Raw genomic sequence first — 27,759 nt, 5'->3', positions numbered from 1 at the left:
GCCCTTCCACGTCTCTCCCCAATTTCCACTCATAACTCATAACTGTCCCTGAACACACTCATACCACAATCCCTGCTGGACAAGGAATAAGGAGGCCTCACTGTCATCACATGGGGTCCAGGGAAAATGGCAGGGGGCGGGGGGCAGGAAGACTAGGAAAGAATCCCTGCTTGTGTTTTGCTGAGATCATCATAAGATGGGGAAAGTATAGTGATTTTAGCCATGTACCATGTGTTTATTCAGAGCAGCCTAAGTTTCATGTTAGAATTCAGTCTCCACTAAGAGTGTCATTTAAAATTTATTATGAGTTACAGGGTTTTTGGTGGCTGACTCAAAAACTACCATTAGAAAATGACAAGGAAAATATATCCTGTTCGTAAGTCACAGACTGCGTTTATTGGCATGGTGTTCAAACTGATATTCTAATGGACATAATAGCATCTTTTAACTAATATTTACCATCATATTATATGATACTAATGTTATTTAATATATAATATATAATTACATATTAATATATTATACCAATAATTATTGATATTTATATATTGATATTAATCACATATTAATGTTAATCATGTACACATGATTAATATTACATAACATTAGTTATATATTATATATTAATATAATAATATGACATATATGATTCCGAGCAAGTAATAGGTCTGATTTAAGGAGTAAATGCACTTTCTAAAATTTATTCTTTTGAGAGACAATCTCACCCTGTCACCCAGGCTGGAGTGCAGTGGCGCGATCTCAGCTCACTGCGACCTCCACCTCCCGAGTTCAAGCAATTCTCCTGCCTCAGCCTCCCAAGTAGCTGGGATTACAGGCACCCACCACTATTCCTGGCTACTTTTTGTATTTTTAGTAGAGACGGGGTTTCACCGTGTTGGCCAGGCTGGTCTTGAACTCCTGACCTCAAGTGATCCACCTACCTTGGTTAAATGCACATTTAAATTTATCTTTTGCAAAATATAGTTTGCAGTTTCAAAAAAATGAGTTTATCAAAACTCTTTAGGCTTTGTTCACTATGAAATATATATGAAATGTAAGATACATATAGGCAGGCAAATTACATTACACTAACTCAGGAAAAATAATTTTAAGAGAAAATGATTGCTCTCTCAGCTTGTAGGACTACATCACCAATTCTGAGAGGAGTTTTTGCATGGATGTGCTTGCACATATTTTCCTATTTTAAAATTATCCCTTAAAATGTGAAATCACACGTTTGCTGCATTATACTGATAGAATGTTTTTGTGAACATTAAAGTCAGTTGAAATAAAATCGAAACAGATTCCTTAATGTTAAATTTAAAAGAATGATAATGCATTAACATGGGATTATTTGATCATTTTTAAAAGTTGATACTTACTATTAGAAGCCAGGATTCCAAATATCATAGTAGCATTTCTTCTTACAATTTTGTCTTCATGGGTGAGTAGCTTAGTTAAAGGTTCCACAGCTCCAAGTTCAAGGAGGGTTGTTTTATTTTCCTCACCTGACATCACACATAAAACAAAACCACACATGGATATTATCGATCTCATCAGCATTCTGCCTTGTGCCATTCCAATTTCTTATTTGCCATTTGCCTTTCACATTCCTCTTGGCTTCCATTCGTATTTCCCTCAGAATAAACTTAAAGGACAGGCATCCTGGACATTTCCTCCTCTCCCTCCCCCTGTTTACAAAGCTGGCTTCATCTTGTCTTCAGTTCTGAGCTCACACTGCACCTCCTTGGAGCAGTCCCCTGCACTCACCCTATCTGCTACTGTCACCACATCCAAGTCTGTCTCATCCCTCTTTATCCTGCTGTATTTTTGTCATATCACTTAACAACCTCTGGGTTTTGCTTGCCTACTCCACGATAACTCTCCATAAGGACAGATGCCCTTCCTGCCCTATTTTCTCATACCCTTGGTGCCTTGGACAGTGCCGGTCATGTAACAGACACTCAACAAATACTTCCTTGCATAATTAATTAGTTCTAGCCCTTTTTTGTAGATTTGTTAGAATTGTCTATAGATGTCATCACATTAATTTTATGTGCCAAAGCGACTGAGCTAAGGGATGCACAAATAGCTACTAAAACATTTCTGGGTGTGTCTGCAAGGGTGTTCCTGGAAGAGATTAGCATTTGAATCTCTAAACTGAGTAAAGATGTGCGCTCACCAATGTGAGTGGGCAATATCCAATCTGTTGAGGGCTTGAGTAACAGAGGGTGTAAAAAGGAAAAGTCCTCTCTCTTTTTGAGCTGGGACATCCATCTTCTCTTGCCCTGGGACATCGGAGCTCCTATTCTCAGGCCTTGGAACTCTAGGACTTTACAGCAGCTTTGGTTCTCTGGCCTTAGGACGCAGACTGAATTACACCCCGGCTCTCCTTATTCTCCAGCTTGCACATGGTATTGTCGTGGGACTTCTCAGTTCCACAATCATGTGAGCCAATTCCCATTACAAATCTTTTCATATATATCTACATATGTCCTATTGGTTCTCTTTCTCTAGAGAATCCTGACTAATACAATGCAAAAGATAACTGTAATAATAGAGAAAACAAATTGAGGAGGGGTGTTTATGGGAACTCTACTTCCCATTTTTCTTTTCTTTCTTTTTTTTTTTTTTCTTGAGACAGAGTCTTGCTCTGTCACTCAGGCTGGGGTACAGTGGTGTGATCATGGCTCTCTGCAGTCTTGACCTCCTGGGCTCAAGCGATTCTCTCACCTCAGTCTTCTGAGTAGCTGGGACTACAGGCAACCACTACTACGCCTAGCTAATTTTTTTTTTTTTTCGATTTTTTTTGTAGAGATGGGGTCTCACTATGTTTCCCAGGCTGGTCTCAAACTCCTGGGCTCAAGTGATACTTCTATCTCAGCCTCCCAAAGTGCTGGAATTACAGTCTCCACAAGACACTGTGCCTGGCCTCATTTTTCTATAAACCTAAAATTGCTTACAGAAAAAAAGTCTAGAAAATTTTTTTAAAAGATATTCTACAAATTGTGAGAAAAATTCTGCAAATATATGTCTGATACAGAAGTAAAGGATGTATATCCAGAATATATAATTTCTAAAACTGAATAAGAAAACAACCAAATTTTAAAATATATGTGAACAAATGATTTGAACAGATACATCATCAAAGAGGATATACAATGACAATAAAGTACATTTTTCTCTACATCATTAGTCATTAGGGAAATGCAAATTAAAACTGCAGTGAGATACCACTTCACACCCACAAGGATTAATATAATCAAAAAGATGAACAGCAACAAGTGCCAGCTAGTGTAGAGAGAAATTGGAACCCTCATAAATTGCTGGTGAGAATATAAAACAGTACAAATCACTTTGGAGAATGGTTTGGCAGTTTCTTAAAATGTTGATGTACACTTACCATATGACTCAGGCAAACTGTGGTAAACCCATATAATGGTAGCAATAAAAAGAAGTGCTACGATATGAATTAATCTCAAAATAATTAGGAGGAATGAACAGAGCCAGATTATGTCATCTTCTATAAATCCAATAGAGATAGTTCTACCCCTTTTTCTAATCTGTGAGAAAGTTTTTAACTACAAATTTTCTGGATGCCTTCTATTTCTTTTTCTTGCCTGATTGCATTGGCTAGAACCTCCCATACAATGTTGAATAAAGGTGATGATAGCAGACATCCTTCTCTTGCTCCTGATCTTAGGGGAAAAGCATTCAGTTTTTTACCATTAAGTGTGTTGTAAGCCATAGGTTTTTTTGTAGGTATCTTTTATTAGGGAGAGAAGGTTTATATCTATTCCTAATTTGCAGACATTTTATCAGGAGTGGATGTCGGATTTTGCCAAAAAGGTTGTTTTGCATGTATTAAGATGATCATACGGTTTTTCTTTTTTCTTTTAAAAAATATATTTTTTTCTTATTGCTGCTGTAATAAGAAATCTAGTGGTTTAACAACAAAAATTTATTATCTTATGGTTTGGAAGTCAGAAGTCTGATATATATCTCAGTAGGTGAAAGTCAAAATGTTGGCAGGGCTATCTGTGCTCCTTAGGAGCTAAACTCTATGGCGGAATCCATTTCCTTTTCTTTTCCAGGCAGCATTCCTTGGCCAGTGAGCCCCTTTCCTCTTCAAAGCCAGAAATCACACCCTTCTGACCTCTGTGTCCACCATCATGTCTTCTCCAATTCTGACTCTCTTGCCTTCTTCTTTCACCAATAAGGGCCTTTGTGATTGTGTTGGCCCAACCTAGATAATCCAAGGTAATCTCCTCATCTCAAAGTCAGTTGGTTAGCAACCTTAATTCTATCAGCATTCTTATTTCTCCCTTGTCATGTAGCATACTATTTTCATAGATTCCAGGGATTCTGATGTAGATATTTTGGGGTAATTTTTCTACCTACCACACATGGTAAAATACCTTGATTAATTTTCAGTTATTAAGCCAACCTTGCAATCTGGGAATAAGTCATTAGGTGATGATGTGTTAGCTTTTTTTTATACATTGTTGAATTTTATTTGCTAACATTTTGTTCAGAATTTTTACATCTATGTTAATAAGGCATACTGACTTGCAGATTTCTTTCTTTTCTTGCCTTTTGCTGTTTGGGCCTCTATACAGTAGTGGTGGCTTCACAGAATGAATTGGGAAGTATGCCATCATTTTCAATTTTCTGAAAGTATTTGTGTGTAATTAGTATTATTTCTTCCTTAAATGTTTCATAGAATTCACCAGTAAAACCATCTGGACCTGAAGTTTTGTTCATGAGAAAGTTTTTAACTACAAATTTCAGTCTTTGTAATATAGAGCTATTTAAGCTGTCTTTTTTTAGTGAGCTTGGAAATTTACGTCTTGAAATAAACTTGTCCACTTAATCTAAGTTGTAGAATTTATTGGTATTAATTTATTCATAATATTCCTCTTATCCTGTTAATATCTGTAGGATCTCTAGTGATGTCCCTTCTCCCACTCCTGATATGGATAATTTGTCTTCTCTCTTATTTTGTCTATCAATCCATCTCTAGGTTTGTCATTTTTACTGATCTCAAAAAACAGCTTTTCATTTTTATGGCTCATCAATTTTTTTTGTTTTCTATTTCATTGATTTATACTGAGATATCTATTATATCCTTATCATTACTAATTTTTGGTTTAATTTGTTTTTTGTTTTTTGTTTTTGTTTTGAGACGGAGTCTCACTCTGTTGCCAGGCTGGAGTGCAGTGGCATGATCTCAGTTCACTGCAACCTCCACCTCTCAGGTTCAAGAGATTCCCCTGCCTCAGCCTCCCAAGTAGCTGGGATTACAGACGCACGCCACCACACCTAATTTTCTGTATTTTGGTAGAGACGGGGTTTCACCATGTTGGTCAGTATGGTCTCAATCTCCTGGCCTCATGATCTGCCCACCTCAGCCTCTTCAAACTTCTGGGATTACAGGTGTGAGCCACTGTGCCCAGCCTTGTTCTTCTTTTTCTAGTTTCTTAAGATAGAAGCTGAGATTACTTGTTTGAGACTTTCGTTGTTTTCCAGTATAGGCATTTAGTGCAATAAACTTCTCTCTAAATACTTTGAGTGGCATCTTTTGCTGTGTTTTAATTTTCAATTCTGATTTTTGTTTTGATTTCTTCTTTGATTCATAAGTCATTTAAAAGTATATTATTTATTTTCTAACTACTTAACAATTATCCAGAGTTTTCTGCATTATTGATTTCTAATTTAATTCCATGGTGGTATGAAAATACATTTTGTGTTATTGGAATCACTTAAAATTTATTGAGGCTTATTTTATGGCCTAGAATATGATCTATTTGGATAAATGTTCTGTATGCACTTGAAAAAAAATGTGTACTCTACTGCTCTTAAAGTGTTCTATAAATATTAATTAGGTTAAATTCATTGATATTGTCAAATCCTTTATATCCTTATATATTTTCTGTCTACTTGTTCTTTTATTTATTGAGAGGAGTATTTAAATCTCCAGCTTTAATTGTGGATATCTATTTCTCCTTGTATTATTAGCTTCGTGTATTTTGAAGATTTCATATTTGGTACATAACTGTTTAAGATTTTTCGGCCAGGCACACTGGCTCATGCCTGTAATCCCAGCACTTTGGGAGGCCGAGACAGGTGGCTCACGAGGTCAGGAGATTGAGACCATCCTGGCTAACACGGTGAAACCCTGTCTCTACTAAAAATACAAAAAATTAGCTGGGTGTAGTGGTGGGTGCCTGTAGTCCCAGCTGCTTGGGAGGCTGAGGTAGGAGAATGGCATGAACCCAGGAGGCGGAGCTTGCAGTGAGCGGAGATCGCACCACTGCACTCCAGCCTGGGTGACAGAGCAAGACTCTGTCTCAAAAAAAAAAAAAAAAAAAAAGATTTTTCACAGTCTTTTGATTGACTGATCCCTTTATCATTATAAAATGACCGTCTTTATCTCTGGTACTGCTCTTTTCTCGGTTTACTTTTGTAATATTAATATTTCTGTTACTAATGCTTGGGCTTTCTTTTGATTCATGCTAGCATGACATATCTGTTGTCATCCTTTTGCGTTATTTTTGTCTTTATATTCTAAATGCACTTCTTGAAGGTGGCATGTGGTTTACTCTTGCTTTTTATCCAATATACCAATTTCTCCCTGTTAATCAAGGTATTTAGGACATTTATATTTAATTTGATTTTTGATATAGTTAGATTTAAATCCACCATCTTGTTATTTGTTTTTTATATGCCCCATTATTCCATGTTTTCTTTTTTCTTCATATTCTGCTTTCTTTTCTATGTATTCTGTGAATATTACTGATTCCATTTTATTTCCTTCATTGGCTTATTTAATATTATCGTTTATTTTGTTATTTTAGTGGTTTCATTAGGGTTGCAGTATACATCTTTAACTTATCACAGTCTACTTTGAAGTGGTATTATGCCCCTTCACATATGAGATCCTAACAATAGTATACTTCCATTTTTTCCCTTTCTACCTTGGGGCTGTTGTTGCCATATATTTTATTTATACATATGTTTCAAATTGCACAATATATGATTATTTTTGTTTAAAATAATAAATTTGCTTTTGAAGTGATTCAAATAACAAAACATACATGTTGCCATTTCTAGCACTCTGTATTCTTTTTTGTAGATCCATATTTCCATCTAATGTTAGTTTCCTTCTGCTTAAAAGGTCTCTTTTTATTATAAGTAGTAGTGTAGATCTACTGGAAATAAATTATTTTAGCTTTTTTATATTTGAAAAAAAACGTGATTTCACCTACGTTTTTGAAAGATTTTTTTTCAGGGTATGTAATTCTGTGTTGAAAGTTTTTATTTTTCTTTTATTCTTTAAAGATTGTTGCTCTACAGACTTCTCACTTGCATAATTTCTGATGATAAATCATCCTTATTTATAATTTGCTATTATCTATTGTCATCCTTATCTTTATTTGAATGTAACATGTTTTTACTGATTCTGGCTGCTTTTAAGGTTTTCTCTTTATCACTGGTTTTAAGCGATTTGATTATAATGTACTATGGCATAGTTTATTTCATATTCTTTGCACTTGGGTTTTGACAAACTTTTTGGATCCATGGACTTAGAGTTTTCATCAGATTTAGGGAAAGTTTGGCCATTATTTCTTCAAATGCTTTTTCTGTCCCTGTCTCCCTTTTCCAGCGACTCCAATTACACGTATATTGGACACTTGAATTTTTCTCATACCTCACTGAATCTCTGTTCATCTTTCTAAAATCTCTTTTCACTGTCCTTCATTTTGGACAGTTTGTGTTACTATGTATTTAAGTTCATTAATCTTTTCTTCTGCAATGTCCAATCTGCATTAATCAAAGCCTATGTGTTTTTCATTTCAGACACTGAAGTTTTCATCTCTAGAAGTTGTATTTGGGTCTGTCTTATAGCTTCCATGTTTTCACTTTCTAAACATATAGAATACAGTTGTAATTAATCTTTTAATGTCTTTTCCTGCAAATTCTAACATCTGGGTCAATTGATTTACTCATTGATTTATATCTTATTATGCATTTTTTCTGCTTTTTTTCATGCCTGGTAATTTTTTTGTTGGATGAAAGACATTGTGAATTTTACCTTCTTGGGCAATGGATATTTCTGTATTCTTAAGATTTTTTTCAGGGACAAATTAAGTTACTTGGAAACAACTCAATCCTTTCAAGTCTTGCTTTTAATATTTACTAGGTGGTACTAGAACAGTGCACAATCTAGGACTAATTGTTTCTCACACTGAGGCAAGACTCCTCTGTGTATTCTACACAATGTTCCATGAATTCTGAAGTTTCTGCCTGGCTGATGGAAACAGGCATTACTCCTAGCCCTATGTGAGCACCACGCACTGTTACCCCATCCTTTGGGTGCCTGTTGTTCCAACTATTACCCCCACATGTACATGCTGCTCACTACTCTTCTAAAGACAAGAATGAGACCCTTTACAGATCTCCTGAGTTCTCCTTCTGTGAAACTCATTCCTCTCCTTTACTCTGTCCTGAAAACTCTGAATGCCTTTATTTCTCTGGACTTTCAGGTTTGTCTTCTTAACTCAGAGAATCCACCAGGTTACCCTTTCCAGTGCTATGGCCAAAAAGCTCTCTAAAGTAAAAAATCTGAGGCAATCATAGGGTTTACTTCCCTTGTTTCCTGTCTCTCAGTGGTCACTGCCCTTTATTGTCTGATGTTGATGGTCTTGTCAACTGTTATTTCATATATCTGGTTTATTTTCTTCATTGTTTCCACCAATAGAGTAAGTCTACTCTACTTTCACATATTGGGTTTGTTTCACTCATTGTTTCAGGCAGTAGAGTGGTCCCGTCGTGGCCAGGAGCCAAAGTCCTATCATTTTTTTTTTAATTTTAGAAAATACTACTAGTATAAAACATCAGACTTAAAATTATTTCTGTACTGATTTCATATGAAATACATGCCTATTTCTTCATGTCATGCAAAAAGAGATAACACATAGATACATGTGACAGCCAGATGATGTATAATGACTCTATAAGACTGAATGGGATTCATGCTGCCATAGATGCACAATCAAATATCTCCCTGAAATTTGACCCAGAATTCTACACCATCCACTCCAAAAGATATAGTACCTTCCAGAAACACTCTGGTTTACATATGGGTTCCCAATGATGACCTGAGTGACAAAGCAAGGTGAGTATTGTACCCTTTGCTAATTGAATGATTTGTTGTTCTCTCATTCAGTTTCCAAACAATATGTCAAGTATCATTTATTTAAAACAAAATTGTCCCTATCTTAGTTTGAAATGGTTTATTAAAAAAACCAGTTTAGTTACACTAAACTCTCAATTAAATTAATATTCTCAATTAAAATGTCATGCAACATAATAAAAGTATAATCTTATCATTTGTAATAATATGAGGACTAAAATATAAGCATCTTGTATGTTTTTAAATCCTCTATGAGTAAACCTTTCAGTAGAACCTGCTGTGTAATATTTACAATTTTTAAATAAGTTTTATGTTTTACAACAATGTTAGTTTTACAGAAAAGTTACAAAGACAGTACAAAGAGTTTGCACATACCTCAGACCCAGTTTCCCCTATTATTAACATTTGATATTAGTATGGTACATTGTTTACAGTTAATGAACTAATTTGAAGACACTATTATTAATAAAGTACTTAGTTATTCAGATTTCCTTAGTTTTGACCTAATATCTTCTTTCTGTCCCAGGATCCTATGTCATTACTCATAATGCCTCCATTATGTGAATTTCTCAAACTTGCTTGTTGTAGATAGCCATGACAGTTTTGAGGAGCATTGGTTAGGTATTTTGTACCTGAACTGGGATTTGTCTGATTTTAAAAATCATTATTAGACTGGGGTTATAGATTTTTAAGAAAAATAACACAGAAATAAAGTGTCATTTTCATCACATCATATCAAGAGCACCTAATATTGATAGGACTTATCACGGTTGGTGGGTTTTTTTTTGTTTTTTGTTTTTGGTTGGTTGGTTGGTTTTTTGAGACAGGGTCTCTCTCTGCTGCCCAGGCTGAAGTGCAGTGGCACAATCTCAGCTCACTGCAACCTCTGCCTCTCAGGGTCAAGCAGTCCTCCCACTTCAGCCTCCCAAGTAGCTGAGACTGCAGACATGTGCCATCACACCTGGCTAATGTTTCTATTTTTTGTAGAGGTGGGGTTTTGCCATGTTGCCAAGGCTGGTCTTGAACTCCTGGGCTCAAGTGATCCTCCCACCTCAGCCTCCCAAGTAGCTGGGACTAAAAGCATGCACCACTACACATGGCTAGTTTTTGTATTTTTTTTTATAGAGATGGGGCTTTGCCACATTGCCAAGGCTGGTCTCAAACTCCTGGGCTCAAGTGATCCATCCACCTTGGCCTCCCAAAGTGCTGAGATTACAGGCATTAGCCACCACGCCCAGGCGTGTGGTGTGATTTTGATCACCTAGCTGCGGTGATGTTTGTCAGGTTTATCCATTGTAAGCTTATTTTCCCCCATTTCTATATTGTACTCTTTGGAAATAAGTCACTCTGTAGATCTCCCACTCAAAGAGTTGGAAGTTATATTTCACCTCCTTGAAGTCAAGAGTGTCTACATAAACTATTAGGAATTCTTCTGCACAGGAGATTTGTCTCTTCCATTTATTCACCCATTTTATTTATATCAGTATGGACTCATGGATACTTATTTTCCACTTGGATTATAAGCCAATACTGCTTTACTTTGTTGTTCTAATTGTTCCAGCCTTGACTATTGGGAGTTCTTTTAGCTTCTGTGACGTTTACAATTTCTAAAACTACAATGAAACTTTCAGAATGACCGTTCTACCCAGTGACTAAATTACTCCTTAAGATTAAGCTAGGAACTCAGGAAGAGAGATTGCTCTTAGGTAATGCATTAAATAATATTCTGGTTGTCTGAAATAATTCATCTGACAGCAAGTAAGTTAAAGACTAGGAAGAAAAGTGCCCAAGAGGTAGTAAATATTTTAAGAAATTAATGAAACAGAAAGATAAACTGAAAAAAATCCAAACCTTTTAAAGCAAATTTATAAATGGCTTCACATGCTTTAGCCAAAATTTCCTCTTCTGGAGAATTAAGCATTAACACCACAGTTGCTGCTTTTTTGCTTTCAATCATTAATGGATCAAACTGAAAGGCAGAAAGAAAGCTATCAGTTTCACATATGAGCTTTAAAAATCACATTAAAAATGAATGGGTCTTAAAACTTAAAGAGAATGTAATCTTGCAAAAAGGATGTGGTCACTGCCCAATAAGCGCACTGCAAAGTTTTTCATTAAAAATATATCAGCTGCTAGAGAAACAATTGTCAGCATTGGAATGCCTGGGGTATGGTGGGAAGGGCAAAATGTTTTGGAATCTGACAGGTCTAGTTTCTCAATTTAGCCATGTGGAATCAAATGAATTATGCTCCTAAAATGTCAATTTCTTTTTCTGTTTGATGAGGATAATAGTACCTATCTCAAAGGTACTATCTCAAAGGAGCAAGGAAAGGAGTAGAGGCCATGTATACAAAGCACTTAGCACGTCATCTGGCACATGACAGATGTTTATCAAATGATATAATGTTTACTCAATACACAAAATCCTTGAATATCTGTATATATTTTACTCCATGACCATCTCAATAATCAATACTTGCTTTCCAACCATTAGACTCTAGAAAAGCAGGAATTACATATGTAAAACAATAAAAAAAAACAGTAGAAAAAGCATATAACAAAATGTAAAATTGAATAAAACCTGGAACAGGGGAAATGATAATATAGTCTGAAGAAAAGTATAGGACTCTAAGAAGACCTGTGTCCTGAGAATTCATGTGTAATTGAAATGTGTAATTGAAACGAACTATTGTTCATAGCACATAGAGGCTTTCTGTGGTCAAGGAGAAAACAAATTATTACACGATTTTTCTTCCATTTCCAGAGACTAATGAAGGATGGAGTTCTGCTTAGGATAAAGGAAAAAAAACTGTATTTCAAAGCTTTAGCTTGTTCTTTGTGTTGGCTTTCCTATATAGACATCTTACTATGTCATGGAATATTTTTAAGATTGTTTCGTTTTAGGTAGAGAATAAAGAAATATATTACTCTCATTACTCCAAGGAAACATAATTGTGTGAGTTTGGAAGAGTAAAGAAGAAAGAAGATAGCAAGAAACAATGACCTGAAAGGACATAGCCAGGATAAAACTGCCCTTTTGGAGGAGAAATGGCTGCTGAATTTTAGAACAGCATTGTCTTAACACCCAAAGTAAAGCTGCTGTTTTTCTATGGCTCCCACTATACTAGAAGCTATAAGAGCTACAAAAGTCTTGTTTGTTCTTTAACCTCTTAGAGACCCTTTTAGAGAAGACAGATCTTCAGTAAAAAATCAGTTGTGTACAACGGGTTGGTGGCACTTGTGTTTCTAGACATGATCCAAGGAGAAAAGGTGGCCTCTAGCTGAGTGAAGAGCAATGGCTGGGATGCTGGCTGCAACACTGATCATGAGAGCAGAAGGCCCTGGAAATCCACAGAAATCTTAAGGGAGGACTTCTGAATGTAGTTAGGGTTTGGGGCTTGAGAACCATCTTCTTTAGGTATTAAAGGGTAGCCCCAGAATGCCTGAGGACCTCACATCACCCAGGTGACACATGTGGCTCACTGACCATGGCTTTTTTTAATCTGAAAAGTTAGGAAGGTGGAGTATGATGTCTTCCAGATATAAAATTCTAGGATTTTATGAAGTGCAAAACATATGGCAGAGACAATAAATACTATGATGAGAGTGGGGAAATTAATTTGAAACTGGGGTAAATAGAGAAAGCTCCATGGATGTGGTAGAACTTCAGATATGATTTGAAGAACAGATAAAATGGGATGGATGGCGATAAGAAGGGAGGATATGCAAATAGGGAAAATAACACAAGATGGTTTAAAATGGGAATATTTGTTTATGGTGGATAAAATATTAGCTTGACCAAATAGAAAATATACAACAAGAAGCAGAAATAATATTGAATAATAAGAAGAAAGGCCTCAGCAAATGACTTATACCTTTCCTTCTCCTGACTGTTTATTGAAGATAATCAACAAAGGTCCAAGGGAAAAGGATTGTGACTCTGGAGGTTTATATCTGGCTAGGTTATCATTCAGATGTTCAGGCATTCACAAACTCAAAAACTAATCAACCATAACTCTTAAACAAATTGCTCAGGCAAAATCTCCAGCCACAACTTGGGAGGACTAAAATATAAAAACAATTGTGGTGGATCAAAAAATACAGTAAAATGTATTTTGCTGTTTAGCTTACTAAATGTTGCAGATGATGTGAATTATAATACATTTTTTTTTTTTTTTTGAGATGGAGTCTCACTCTGTCGCCCAGGCTGGAGTACAATGGTGTGATCTTGGCTTACTGCAACCTCCGTCTCCTGGGTTCAAGCTATTCTCCCTGCCTCAGCCTCCCGAGTAGCTGGGATTACAGATGCCCACCACCATGCCTGGCTAATTTTTCTATTTTTAGTAGAGATGCGGTTTTGCCATGTTGTCCAGGCTGGTCTTGAACTCCTGACCTCAGGGAATCCACGTGCCTCAGCCTCCCAAAGTGCTGGGATTACAGGCATGAGCCAACTCACCCGGCCAATGCAATTCTTAAGAAAGGATTCCTGAAGTGATAATGATTTATAAGGAAAAAAACTAATAGTGGCTTGGAATTAAAAGATTTTTTTTTTCAACGAAACAGGTAAAGAAAATTTTTGGTTTTAAAAAAAGGAATGTTGCCTAGCTATTATTTATTTTTACATTAATAGAAAAAATGCAGGTTAAAATGTGCATTTAATAGATAGGCTACCAACAAGTAACTGAAGTTCCACACTGCCAGAAAGAAAGGGAAACAAAGGGAAATTGCTCAATTCAGAAAAGGGACAGAAAATACAAAAGAAATTACAAGATGAAAACATAGCAAAGAAAAACCACAACTTCAAATAAAATGATAGGAATAAAATCAAATATGTCAATGATCAAAATATACATCACTAGGGTAAATAAATCCAACTAAGGCTGTTAGATTGGATTAAAAAGCAAAATTGACTCTGCATTATTAGGTATTTCTTCCACTTGATCTTCCAGAATATTAATTCAGATCCCTCCAACTAAGATATAGAACATTTCTAGTATCTCTGAAGGTTTCCTCACACTCCTTTCCTAAGCCACCCTGCCCCCATGAGAGATAACCATTATTCTGACTTTTAAAATAATCACTTAATTTTCCATTTTTGAACTTCATATAAGGAATCATACAACATTCGCTCTTTCATATTTGGTTTCTTTAGCTCAGTGCAATACCTGTTGCAGTTCTTTCACATTTTTGCTTATATAGCTAAGTCATATTTCTTATGGCTATATAATGTATTCCAGTATATAAATATACCAGTTTGGGTTCTTTTCTTTCCAGTTTGAGGAAATCATAAGTCACAATGAATATTCTTTTACATGTCTTTTTGTGGATACATACATTTCTCTTGGGTATTTACCTAGGAATGGAATTGATGAGTCATAGAGTAGGCATATATTTCCCTTTTGTAGGTACTGTCGAACAGTTTTCCAAAGTGGTTTTATCAATTTACATTCCCACCAGCTATGAATGAGAGTTCCAGTTGCTCTACATCCTCACCAACACTTGGTATTATCAGTCTTTTTATTTTGCCTTTCCAAAGCTCTTCAATCATAGTTTTAAATCCATCTGCTTTTCATAGTTATTGTAGCTGGAGAAATGCCTGCTGCTACCTGCTTCCACTATATCCTAGACAGAAGAGAAGTGTTCTCATTACTTTTGAAAGTTCTCTCCTGTCTCTTTTACTAATTCTGACTCAGTAGCATCCATCTATCATTCAGCTTTGTCTTCTACTATTATGCTTGAGAATCCATTAATTTTTCTCTATCTGCCCACAGATGGGTTTCCTGCAGCACCCACAGTGTCCAGGCTCTGAGGGGTTCTTGGTAGCCAACCAGCAAGTGGTGAAAGATACAGCTTGACTTTTTCAACTACTCCCACTACAGAGATTCTTCAATTGCATTTGGATCCCCAGTCCATTTACTCCCTCTGCTTTCTCTCCCTTTATCAGCTTTCTCCCTTCTTCCCCTCTTAAGTTGCTTAGATTGCATGTTCTATTATCTGAATAACACTTCTGCTAAACCGTAAACTTCCTTGTCTCTCTGTCTTTTCATCAGATGAATCTTCTCAACCCAAACCACAAGTGAACACTAGTGTTTTCTTCTTTGCATTTATACCCAAGTGTCCAACCATTCTCAAAGAATGTTAAACTAGAAGAAAACTAGTATCATTATAAATTCATGACCAGCAATTGAGGGGGCCTCACTGCAAGTCAGGTTTCTATATTTCTTTTGTAAACTTGATTTTTCTTCTCAAAAGAACAAAATTATTTCAAACATTTCTACTATCCTTGAACATTTAACACTCCTACTTCCCCCTTTCTTTCCTCCTCACCCAGCAAAATTTTCAGAAAAAATAAAGTTACCAGATGGAAACTCCATCAACTTCCAACTTGCAGATTCAAATCTACCTATATCTGCACATGTTCTTCTATTACCTCAGAGAAAATATCCAAGGCCAATCTCTAATAGGTGCTTTGGCTTTTTAACTCATTCACCTTCATTAATTCATTTATTTAATAAACATTTATTGAATCCCTATTAAGTGCCAGATGCTAAGACTAGCACATTAGATAACTCAATCTCCTATTCTCACAGAATGGACACATTCTCATCTTACTTTATATTAATCATCCCTTTTGTCTCATGAGTAGTCAACTCCTCCCTGTCAACTAAATTCTTCCTTTACTTCTTTTGAATCCAGCTTACAGAGGGCCAATTTAGATGTAATACAATGCAGTTATTTTCAGTGTAAGTTTGATGAGTTTTGAGGAATGTATACATCTTTATAGAATTTTAAGAAACATACACATCTGTATAACCAACCACTCCAAACAATATGTGAAGGTTTCCATGCCCCACAACATTCTCTCCTGCCTCATTGCAGTTGATTCCCCTCCTATGACTGGTCCCAGACAACCACTGATCTCCTTTCTTTCACTGCAGATCAGTTTGGCCTGTCCTCTAATTTAGTAGTACTGAAATTAGTACATAGGGACCCTTTGTGTAGGCTTCTTTCATGTGGCAGAATATTTTTGAGATCCATGTTTCATGGATCTTACTTGTTTTTACCTTTCTTTTTACTGCTGAGTAGTATCCCATTGTATATCACGATTTGTTTATCCATTCAACTGTTGATAGACCTCTGGGTTGTTTCAGGTTGGAACCATTATGTATAAAAGCTGCCATGCACATTTTATACAAGTCTTCTTATGGACAAATGTTTTCATTTCTCTTGAGCAAATGCCCAGAAGTAAAATTTCTGGCTTGTCTGGCAAGTGCATGTTTAACTTTATAAGAAAACATAATTTTGGGTCACTGCAGCTCATGCCTGTAATCCCAGCACTTTGGGAGGCTGAGGCAGGAGAATCACTTGAGGCCGAGAATTCAAGACCAGCCTGGGCAACATAGTGAGACCTTGTCTCTACAAAAAGTGAAAAAATTAGCCAGGTGTGGTGGCATGCACCTGTAGTCCTAGCTACTTGGGAGGCTGAGGTGGGAGGATCACTTGACCCGGGAGTTCAAGGCTGCAGTGAGCTACAGTCATACCACTGCATTCCAGCCTGGGCAAAAGAGTGAGCCCCTGTCTCAAAAAAAGAAAAAAATACAATTTATTTTTCCAAAGCAGTTCTACCATTTGCATTCCTACTGGCAATGTATCTGTATCCAACATAGTACTTTTATCTCTTCAGTTATTTAGATCTTAATTTGTCTCAGAAATGTTTTATAGTTTTCAGCATATACACATTGATTTTATTTTGTTAAACTGATGTCTAAGTATTTCATTTTTTCTTATGCTATCGCATAGCCTTTTTTGCCATCATGTATCTTAAACTTGTGTTATTAGGTGCATAACACTTAGGACCATTAAAAAAAATAAACCTTTGTATCATTATAAAATGTCCATCTTTTTCTCAGGTAATATTCTTTGTCCTGCAATTGTAATATAATTCATTTGGTATTAACATAGGTGCTCCAGATTTCTTATGATTAGTGTTTGCATGGTATATATCTTTTACCATGTTTTTACTTTTATGTGTACCTTTATATGTAAAGGAGGATTCTTATAGACAGGTTAGAGTTGAGTCTTGCTTTTTTACTCAGTTGGACAATCACTTTTTATTGGGATATTAGGTTATTTATATCCAATGTGGTTGTTGATATGGTTGGGTTTTAATTGATCATCTTGCTATTTGTTTTCACTTTGTCACATTTGCTCCCTGTTCCTTTTAGCCTGCCTTTTTTCAGTTAATTGGGTTTTTTTGGTATCCCATTTTACCTCCTCTATTGGCTTATTAACTGATTTTCTCCTGGTTATAGGTCACATTTTCCTTTTTTGCACACCTAATAATTTTGTATTGGATACTGGGCATTGTGAAAATTACGTAGCTGAGCATCTAGATTCTTTTGGGGGCTGGGGGAGGAGGAGTGTTCCTTAAAGGATATTGAATTTTGTTCTGGCAGGCAGTTATCTTACTTATGGATCAGGTTAATCTATTTAAAGCCCATTTTTAAGCTTTATTAGGTAGGGCAGGACTAGAGAAACCTTTACTATAGGGCTGGATAGTTTAGCCACACGACTATTAAGGCATGACTTTTCTGGGGACTCTTCTTAATGCCCCAGGTATTCAATAAGACCCTCCATGCCTTCCAAGCAAATTACAATGCTTCCCAGACCCGTGTGAGCTCTAGAGAGGGTTTGACTTAACGGTACCCTGAGAGTTGTTCATGCATGTCCTTCGCCATGTAGAGTTTCACCCCATACAAATTAGATTTCAGAGAATCCAGAGGACCATTAACTGGATTTCTGAAGCTATTGCTGTATGTTGGTCTCTTCTTTTGGGTACTCTGCCCTGCAAACTGCAGCCACCTAATCTTCCTTGGACTCTGATTTCTTGAAGCTCTTTTATTTTAAAATAAAAACCAGTTGGTTTATTTATCTGTCCCTAGATAGTAATCATCCTCCGTACACCACGTTACCCTTCCTTGTCTTTCACAATCAAAACCCTTATGAATACTTACTTTTCTTACTCTCGCTCCTTGCTGCACATATCCAATCTGACTTTCACCCTCAGTAACTTACCAAAGTAGTTCTCACTAAAGCCACCATCTGGGAGCACCATGTCACATGTCACCCAGGACTTCTTGAGAGTTTTATTTCATTTCTAAAGAAAATAATACAATAATACTTGAAACTACAGAGAGTTATGGTGTATTTGATTGTCAGGCCTCCATCTCTCTGGATACAGTTTTTATTGTTTTTATTCCTGGTGGTTTGGGGGTTGAAATTCCTTGGGCGACTGGGCTTGCTTGCTTGCTTTTCTTTCTCTTCTTCCACAGCTGTCATTTTTCTGAATTTAACACACTGCATTATGTCTTTGATTTACATGTCTATTTCAGTATGTTGTACTTCTATTCGCTCCATTGCTCAGGCTTGATCTCTCAACTTGTCCCCTTCTCACCCTCCACGTCCTACCCATCAGCACATCCTGCCAGCTCGACCTTCAAAGCTCATCCTCACTCTGGCCACATCTCATCTTCTTCACGGTGACTTCCTGGGTCCAAGCTGCCATTAGATCTTAACTGCACTACTGTAACAACCTCCAAGCTGGTCTTCCAATTTTCATGTTTCTCCCACATTGTAGCTAGAACGATCTTATTTTTCATTTTAAATATAAATCAGATGTCACTACTCCTCTCTTTGTCACCTTCCAACGAATTCTCCTTTTTGCACATTAGGAAAAAATCCAACTTGCTTAACATAGCCTAATGTCTTACGTGGTCACCACCATCTCACCATCTTTGTGACCCCGTCCTACACCTTGCTCACTAATCTCCTGTCACACCAAGCTTCCTGGCATTCCTCAAACACACTGCGTAAGGCTTTAGTTACTGTGGTCTGGCTGGGGTCCCCTCCCAGATATTTGCACAGATTACCCCCTCATTTCATTTAAGTGTGTTTTGGTTGAGATCCCACCAAGAAGGCCTGCCTTGACCAAGATTCTATTTAAAAAGGCCCCATCACACTCCTTACCATATCATACTTTATTTTTCTTCTTTGATCGTATCACTACCTGAATTATATTATTATTATTAATTGACTGTTTCTCCCATTATAATATAAGCTGCCTTGGGGCCTGAACTTTCCTTTCTCCCCATCTTTATGCTGAGGATGTGGAAGAATGCTTGCATACGGTAGGCACTCTATATTTGTCCAGCAAATAAATACATTTGTTTAGGCAAAGGACCATGCTGTTTCTCTGTCTCCATCACCTATGAACAATACTGGGGTGATGGTAGTACTTGGAAAATGTCTGTAAAGGAATGTATTAAAGTGCCCTTGGAAACTTTTTCTATGCTTGTGGCCTTAAAGTGCCTTAACTGTGTACTGTTTGCTGATGTCAGGAGAGAGGGCTCTAAATCTGAGGTCCATAGAGCTATCAGTAGGCTTTGAAGGTACATTCTCTATGTGAAATTATATGCAAAATACTTGGAGTACATTTCAGAGGGAGGAGTGTCCACAGATCTCAACCTACCTTCATAAGTCTCCTTGATTGCCCTGCAAACTCCTAAGAACCACAGCCTTAGATCATCTTCACCACTTAAGGCACTTTCCCTTACGTCCCAGCTGGCCATCTTCTCCACCAATCCACATCCAAAACAGATTTCCCTTCCCTGTTGGAACTTTCACCCCAGAGACCTCTCATGTTTCTGTATTTTTAAAGCTGATTATATAAGCGTGTGACTAAGGACACTATGGTTAAGGACAGATATGTCATGATCACCACAGAAGAACAACTCTCAGAGGAGTAGGTAGAGTACACGAAAATACATTAAACATAAGCTTCAGTAAATATCATTTAATAGTCACTTGGTTATTTAAATGTGAATCTATAATAATTAAAATTAATTTTAAAGACCTGATGCAGTGAGTCATGCTTGTAATCACAGCACTTGGGAGGCCAAGGTGGGAAGACCTCTTGAGCCCAGGAGCTCGAGACCAGCCTGGGCAACATAGTGTGACCCTGTCTCCACAAAACATATCAAAATTAGCCGGGTATGGCAGTGTGTGCCTTTAGTCCCAGCTACTCAAGAGGCTGAGCGGGGAGGATCACTTGAGCCTGGGAGGTGGAGGCTGCCGTGAGCCATGATTGTGCCACTGCACTCCAGCCTGGGAGACAGAGCAAGACCCTATCTCAAAAAAGAAAAAAAGATAATATGGGGTATGAGAAGCTTAAAGGGAAGCTTGAGACTGTAAGAGTTGCAATCCAATGGGCTGACAAAGGAGAAATACGAATGTTTGGCAGAGAGTAGAGAAACTTGGCATGACATTTGTTTCTCCTACAGAGCCTGCACCATTATAGTAATTTTTTATTAAAAATGGCACTGAGAATAAATGATAGCTATAACAGAGTGCCACATGACTAAATAAATAATACTGTGCTGTCATTACATATCCCATCTGCTTTCCCATGAGAAAGTCAGTCACCAACAAGCTCGTTGAGAAATTATAATTTCATGCTCTGTGCAAAATAAATGATAAAATTATTTACAAAAAGAATGAAAGAAAATGGAAGCATTTTGGCTAAGTTTTGAATTTTAAGCCCAGTCAATTAGAGTGGCATAGGCTTCTAGAGATATTTTTATGTCTCTGTTGAAGAATAATACTGTCTAGAATAGTGCCGTCCAACAGAACTTCAGCAATGAAAATGTTCTGATTTTGTGCCATCCAATATGGTAGTCACAGGCCACAAGTGGTTCTTTAACACTTGAAATGTAACTAATGCAACTGAGAATCTGAATTTTTAACTTCTTTTTTAAAAAATAGAGACAAAGTCTTGCTATTTTTCCCAGGCTGGTCTTGAACTCCTGGCTTCAAGCGATCCTCCCGCCTCAGCCTCCCAAAGTGCTGGGATTACAGATGTGACCCACTGCACCTGCCCTTTAAAATTAATAATTTTAATCATTATAAATTCAAATTTTAATAACCACGTGTGCCTAGTGGCTGTAGTATTAGCACAGGTCTAAAAAAATACAAAATTATGAAGATGACCTCAGCGAAAATAGATCATCACAGTTGAGTGATTTTTATGGTGCCAATAAGTACAAATAAAAAGCTTTTAAAATTTCTATTTCAATATGTTTACCACATCAGTGGTCCCAGATCGTGAGGCACTAATTGTATAGGAAAAGAGAGAGAGAGATAAACAGGAGGAGGTAGACAGCATTCATCTAATAGGAACTTTCAGTAGAGAATATCTAGACATCAGGAAAGATTTGCTAAAATGTCTAAAGATTAAAATGAAAGTAGCTAAAATACCTTTTAGTTTACTTTATAACCTGATCAAAGTAGCAAACTTTTGGAGTAAGGTGAGCAAGCTGAAAATTATCCATATGGTTTTATATATGTATATTGTTTATGAATTTATATTTTTTATTAATTCATAGTGCTTAACTGTCAGGAGGGAGAAAGATGGGAAAAGAAGTCCTTATAACTTCTTTACATAGCAAAATAAATGATAAAACAAAATTATTTACAAAAAGAATGAAAGTAAATGGAAGCATTTTGGCTAAGTTTTGAATTTTCGGCCCAGTCAATTCGAGTGGCCATAGGCTTCTAGAATATTTTTATGTCTCTGTTAAGGAATAATACTGTCTAGAATAGTGTTGTCCAATAGATCTTCAATGATAAAAATGTTCTGATTCTGTGCTGTCCAATAGGGCAAGCACAGGCCATTTATTTATTTATTTTTTAAAGTCCATAGTAGTGTTGTCAGTCTATGACAAAGAATGAAAGGTTGAGTTCTGAGACTGATGAAGGAGGTCCAGGAAAACCCAGGAGACCGCACCCTCTTCCCAGGAACTGGATTTGGTTGTGCAGCTGAGGGGGCATGTTGTACTACTTTCCATTGCTCTGATTCTGTACTCACCCTGCTTAGCTTCCTGTGTGCATTTAACTAGGAAAGAAAGTCCTGACCCATTAACATAAATGTTCAGTTAACTTGATACTTAATCATTACGATTCCAGGGCCAGGTCGTAGTCCCTCGGGAATTTAGAGCTTGTGGCTTTATCCACTGAAGCTCAATCACCTCTGAAATATTAAAAGACTACAATTTCCATGCTTGCAAACTCAAAGATCTGACCATAAATCATGATGGCCACACACCAGGCCTCAGGGGACTTCAGTGGCCAGCTGGTCTTCCATGCCTCATCCCTGACTTCCCTGTCTCCTTTGACAGTTCATACAAACTTGTTCAGTTTTGTAGAATGATGAACAGCACCCTCAACTATATCATTAATAATAATAACATCTACCAACCTCTTACCTAATGCCAGGCACTGTTTTAAGCATCTTTCATTGATCTAACATTACCTCACTGATGTGAGTGGGTATTCCTATGAATTAAGCAGTATCACATCCTCACTGTGGTGCACAGAGGTTAGAAAGTTCACCCAAGTTCATAGATGGGCATAAGTGGATAATGGAGTAAGGACCCAAACTCAGGTGAGATAGCCCCAGAGCCGGTGCTCTTAGACACTGAATATCTTGCCTTATACTAAATCATGCCTAGTAGAGTCATTTCTATTAGGAATTCTTTTATGCAATATTCCATAGTAAATTTTCCTTTTATTAACACATCACAAGCAACCTTTTGGCCAGATATGGAAATGATTTGGAAAGGAAGAATATAGTTGTATTGGTCGATCAAGCCGTATCTTTTCCATATGTAGGCATCTTCTTAGCTAGTGTCTCTTTTATGAGAAGGAAATGTAAATCAGTACCATATCTGCATATATTAATGGTACAACAAATGAGAATATTCAGAAAAGCAAAGGGAGCTTTTTGTTCTAATCCTAATACCAACACTTTTCTTGCTGTCTTTATTACTCATTTTAAACTATAGAGGAAAGCCTGATAAAAATTAAAGTCTTTGGAAACAATATTTCTAGGAAACATATAAGAAGCAAATTACCATTAGTTGACAGAGAAAAGTTTATTTTCTTAAGTAGTTATATTTCTCTTTAAATGTGGTTTTCATTTACAATGTGTACAACAAAACTTTATTGACTTTAGAGGTATATTCTGGAACAAGTTCCAGGTTAAGATACTGTAAATTGTGGCATACTGCTTTGAAGTATGAGAACTAATACTGTAGAAAAGGGCTTAGATATTATTTTAATACCACTCTGTCAGTTTTTGTTTGTTTGTTTGTTTGTTTGTTTTTTGAGATGCAGTCTCGCTCTGTCGCCCAGACTGAAGTGCAGTGTCGGGATCTCAGCTCACTGCAAACTCTGCCTCCCAGGTTCATGCCATTCTCCTGCCTCAGCCTCCCAAGTAGCTGGGACTACAGACGCCCACCACCACACCTGGCTAATTTTTTGTATTTTTAGTAGAGATGGAGTTTCACCATGTTAGCCAGGATGGTCCCGATCTCCCGACCTCGTGATCCACTCACCTCAGCCTCCCAACACTCTGTCAGTTTTATAGTCAGAGTAGAAGTCCCCTGGGAAAGGCAGGGAAAAGTAAGGACCATTGGTCAATGTTACACTCGCCATTGGCTACCTCCAAGGCTGTTGGGAGCTGAGGAAGCAAGAGCTCTATTTTGTTAATGCTAGGATTGTGTTTCTCAAGTTCTCCATTGTGTCCCCAAGGATTGGAGTCCAGAGGACAATATCAGCAAGACATTATGAAGTTATAGAAAGTGTATTGGCCATATACATCTATTGTTTATTAGCCCTGTAATTCTAATTTTAATCAGAATATGTTTTTGCTAATAAGATGCCATTAATGCTATTTGGTAGCAAAAAGGGGGGTAATACAAACCTTGGATGCAATGAAAAAAATAAGAGAATCTGCAACATTTTAGGAATATGTCCTAAGAGAAGCAGCCAGAATGATGAAACATAATGAGATCACAATGTATATCCCTGCAAATCCTGCCTGGACCTGGGAAGATGGGCACTTCTGTAGATTTTGTTCCCAACTGTATTGAAGTATCATACCTAGTGGATTGCACAGGGGTGCAAGTGTGTGTGTGTGTGTGTGTGTGTCTCAGAAGCAGAGTCCAGAGGATTCTCCTGATAATAGATCTTATTTTCCAAGTGCTACGTGCCAGGCACTAATACCTTTATGTAACTTATTTTGTTTTAATTCATACAACAACAGGAACGAGTTTGATATTATGATTCCCATTTAGGAGCTAAAGAAAAACCGAAATAACTTGGCCAAATTTGGCAAATTGGCCACGATGGCACAGTTGGCAAGAGGCAGAGCTGGCTCAAGGCCCCCAGGATCTTAACTACAAAGCTCCCAAGGGGGCAGATTTCTGCCATTAGCCCAGTTTCCTTCAAATTTGCAATTGCTGTGAGTCTGTGGACTCCACTTATTTCTTTTCTATTCCTGATTTATCTGAAGGAAATCACACCAAATGTCTGTTTCAAAATAAGTTTCGAAACTGAAAATTGTCCAAGGTCATTTTTCACTTTTAACACAACCTTTCAATAATTGATAAACTTTAAAGAGAGAAGATAAAGTCCTGTTTTTAAAGACAGAGAAGAGCTATCAGTGGGGAATGAATTACTTAGCATTTGGAATAAAGATGATGATGCCAGACTAGTCTCTCGATAGAACTGGAAAGGATAGGGACTTCTCATGTGCAATGGTCATCACCAGACAACCTTATATACATATCTAATAGCTATAACAGAACTTCCAGTTATTTTTGAAAATTCACTTGATTAATTAACATACATGAGAGGCTGGCAAATGTAAATGGTAAGTATTTAAAAGAACAACCCAAACTATTTATTCATTAACTATGCTATAAACATGCCATCTACATACTGGAAAAGCTAATAATTACTCTCTAATTGTGCTAATTATATGATGACAATGTTGTAAATGTTTGTTTATATAATGTTAGATTTCTCTGACTAATCTTATCATTAGTCAGACTTTGGACTTCTGCCACCGCGTATTCATGTATATACTGGTACATGCCAAACTGTGTGAACAATTTATTTTTATAACTGATTGTTAAAGTGCTACTAGTATTCAAATCAGAAACTTACCACATCCTTAGGAGGAGGCTCTACTTCCTTCTTTATCTTTTTACCCATCCTGGAAAAAGATGCAATATATGGTTAAAGTGACATTTGCACATGCATTTCTCAATTACCTGTGCCCTTGAGAGGAGGTTTATTTTCTCCTTTAAATTTTTACCTCCTAAAACACAATGCAATACATAAAAAAATTATCACATATGTACAAATATGTCACCTACATCCCAATTTCAAACTCTGCAATTTTAAGGAATTTATTGATAAGATCATTGAGCGTTAATCCTGGCTTTCAGTTTAGAAAGGAGGTGAATATATTAGTGGCATAACTTAAATAACAAGAAATCATTTACCATTTTTATAGCTTGCTTATGATAGACTTAAGAGACTAAGCCCATCAAGTTACTTTTGAGACCTGCAAGGATGTTTGTGCCACAAAGGCAGATCTTGCACTGATCTATCCCAAACACCTACAACAGTGTCTGGTACATAATTGGCATTTGATATTTATAAACCTCATTAGCTCCATTTTTCCTAGGAGTAATGATCTTATAAATGGTATACAAAATCTACCAGGTCTTGAATCAACATTTGTGTCCTTTGCCTGGATAACAAAAAGTTTTCTCTCATATAATCCACAGCTCAGTAAAACAATTAAAAAACCTGAAGAGATACATTCTGGGGAAACTGAGGTTACTTCCTTTCCACTTGTCCTCATATGTCCATGTCTATGTGGAAAAAGCGAAAGGAATGGAATTTATACATAGTTAACACACCACAGAGGAGTAACCCAGCCCAGGTTCAAAGAACTTCTCAGGCTGGGCAGGTGGCTCATGCCTGTAATCCCAGCTCTTTGGGAGGCTGAGGTGGGCAAATCACAAGGTCAGGAGTTCAAGACCATCCTGGCCAACATAGTGAAATCCTGTCTCTACTAAAATACAAAAATTAGCCGGGTGTGGTGGCACATGCATTGTAGTCCCAGCTACTCAGGAGGCTGAGGCACGAGAATCACTTGAACCCGGGAGGTGGAGGCTGCAGTGAGCCGAGATTGCGCCACTGCATTCCAGCCTGGGCAACAGAGTGAGACTGTCTCAAAAAAAAAAAAAAAAAAAAAAAAACTTTTCAAGATCTTAATGTCTATTAGAATAACCCAGGAAATCTATCTAGTTTTCTTCAATGAGAGTTTGTAGAATTATGTTCAGCATCAGAGCCATCTTAAATGGTATATAGTAGGAGCAATCTTAAACAGTATATCATAGCCTTGAGGAAGTTACCATAGTCTCAATAGAAATCCTAGGAAGTAGAAAATCCTTGGGGAGAATCTACAGTGTCAGGGTTAGCTCAAATTGTATGTCAAGGGTCAAAAGTAACTCCTAGCATTAGAGACACTGACCAGAATTTATCACATACATTAAAAAGCCACGTCTTCATAGAAACTCCTAGATACTTCTGAAAGGCATTTATTCTAGGTCTCTAACTTCAGACCACACTACTTTTAAGACTTTTGAGGGCCTGGGCAAGCTTATTCACACTATAGCCAATATATTAAAATGTTAAAATCTGCCTGCATCACCCATTAAATGTCATTTGCATCATAAAAACTTTTGAAATTTGTATTTGAAATTACTCAGCAATCAGTACATACACCTGGAAATTCTTATAAAATGAGAAAATTGTTTTCAAATGTAATAAAAAATTTATATTAATAAAACAATTAACACTAATTTTTCAGTTCTCTTTTCATATTTTAGAGCCAATATAAGCATTTTTTTTCAAATCTCAAACATCTTCCTTAGGTGCTTGAAAAGTGAACAGGTCCTAGACCTTATGCCTACAATATTTCAGGCAGACATGCAGAAACTATTCTGGGCAAATGAGAATCTATCCTACAATTAATCTCTAGGGAAAAAAAGAGTTTATAGCACTCTATAACCAATTCCAAGACAGAGCAGCCTTTGATTTATAAAAGAGTTGCTTATGAATAATATTCAGGAAGCAATTTAATTACACCTGCATAAAGTTGTTTTAAATAATCTGATTTTCACTTAGGAACTAATTTTTCCTACTTCAGGATGGTGTTTTTGAGCAATTGCATAGTGCAGAGGTTAGAAGAGCTTACACAGACAGTATTGCAATGACAGAGCGTCTCCTAAGCTAAAGAATGAAGTTTAAAGCCTATGTGTTTTATCATGGCCCGGCGTGGTGACTCACTCCTGTAATTCCAGCATTTTGGGAGGCTGACTAGGGTGGATCACTTGAGGTCAGGAGTTCAAGACCAGCCTGGACAACATGGCAAAACTCTGTCTCTACTAAAAATACAAAAATTAGCCTGCAGTGGCAGTGGCATGCGCCTGTAGTCCCAGCTATTGGGGAGGCTGAGGCAGGAGAATTGAGGCCGGGAGGCAGAGGTTGCAATAAGCTGAGATCACGCCATTGCACTCCAGCCTGGGTGACAGAGTGAGACTCTGTCTCCCCCACCAAAAAAAAGCCTATGTGTTTTATCACCATAT

At 37.0% G+C, this 27,759-nt stretch overlaps 1 protein-coding gene across 9 annotated transcripts in view; it reads right to left on the bottom strand.

The window, feature by feature from the left end:
• The window catches only part of ARMC3 (armadillo repeat containing 3), a 273,044-nt gene that overhangs the window by 82,185 nt on the left and 163,100 nt on the right, over positions 1 to 27,759 (bottom strand). For 5 of the 9 annotated variants that reach the window (XM_063611069.1, XM_055296756.2, XM_055296749.2 and 2 more), the window contains exons 2-4: positions 25,262 to 25,310; positions 11,048 to 11,165; positions 1,383 to 1,508 (exon numbers count right to left, since the gene is read on the bottom strand). In XM_063611069.1, coding sequence (XP_063467139.1) covers positions 1,383 to 1,508; positions 11,048 to 11,165; positions 25,262 to 25,309 — 292 coding nt within the window. In that variant the 5' untranslated portion in view covers position 25,310. Of the gene's footprint in view, positions 1 to 1,382; positions 1,509 to 11,047; positions 11,166 to 14,549; positions 14,819 to 18,271; positions 18,314 to 25,261; positions 25,311 to 27,759 lie in introns of those variants that run through there. The other 4 variants (XM_063611071.1, XM_055296751.2, XM_055296755.2 and 1 more) reach the window with 4 other exon arrangements.

Source organism: Symphalangus syndactylus, chromosome 10, assembly GCF_028878055.3.
Source record: "Symphalangus syndactylus isolate Jambi chromosome 10, NHGRI_mSymSyn1-v2.1_pri, whole genome shotgun sequence".
NCBI classification, from domain to species: domain Eukaryota; kingdom Metazoa; phylum Chordata; class Mammalia; order Primates; family Hylobatidae; genus Symphalangus; species Symphalangus syndactylus.
Note: the sequence above shows the minus strand (reverse complement) of the source record. Positions and strands in the feature narration are given on the sequence as shown.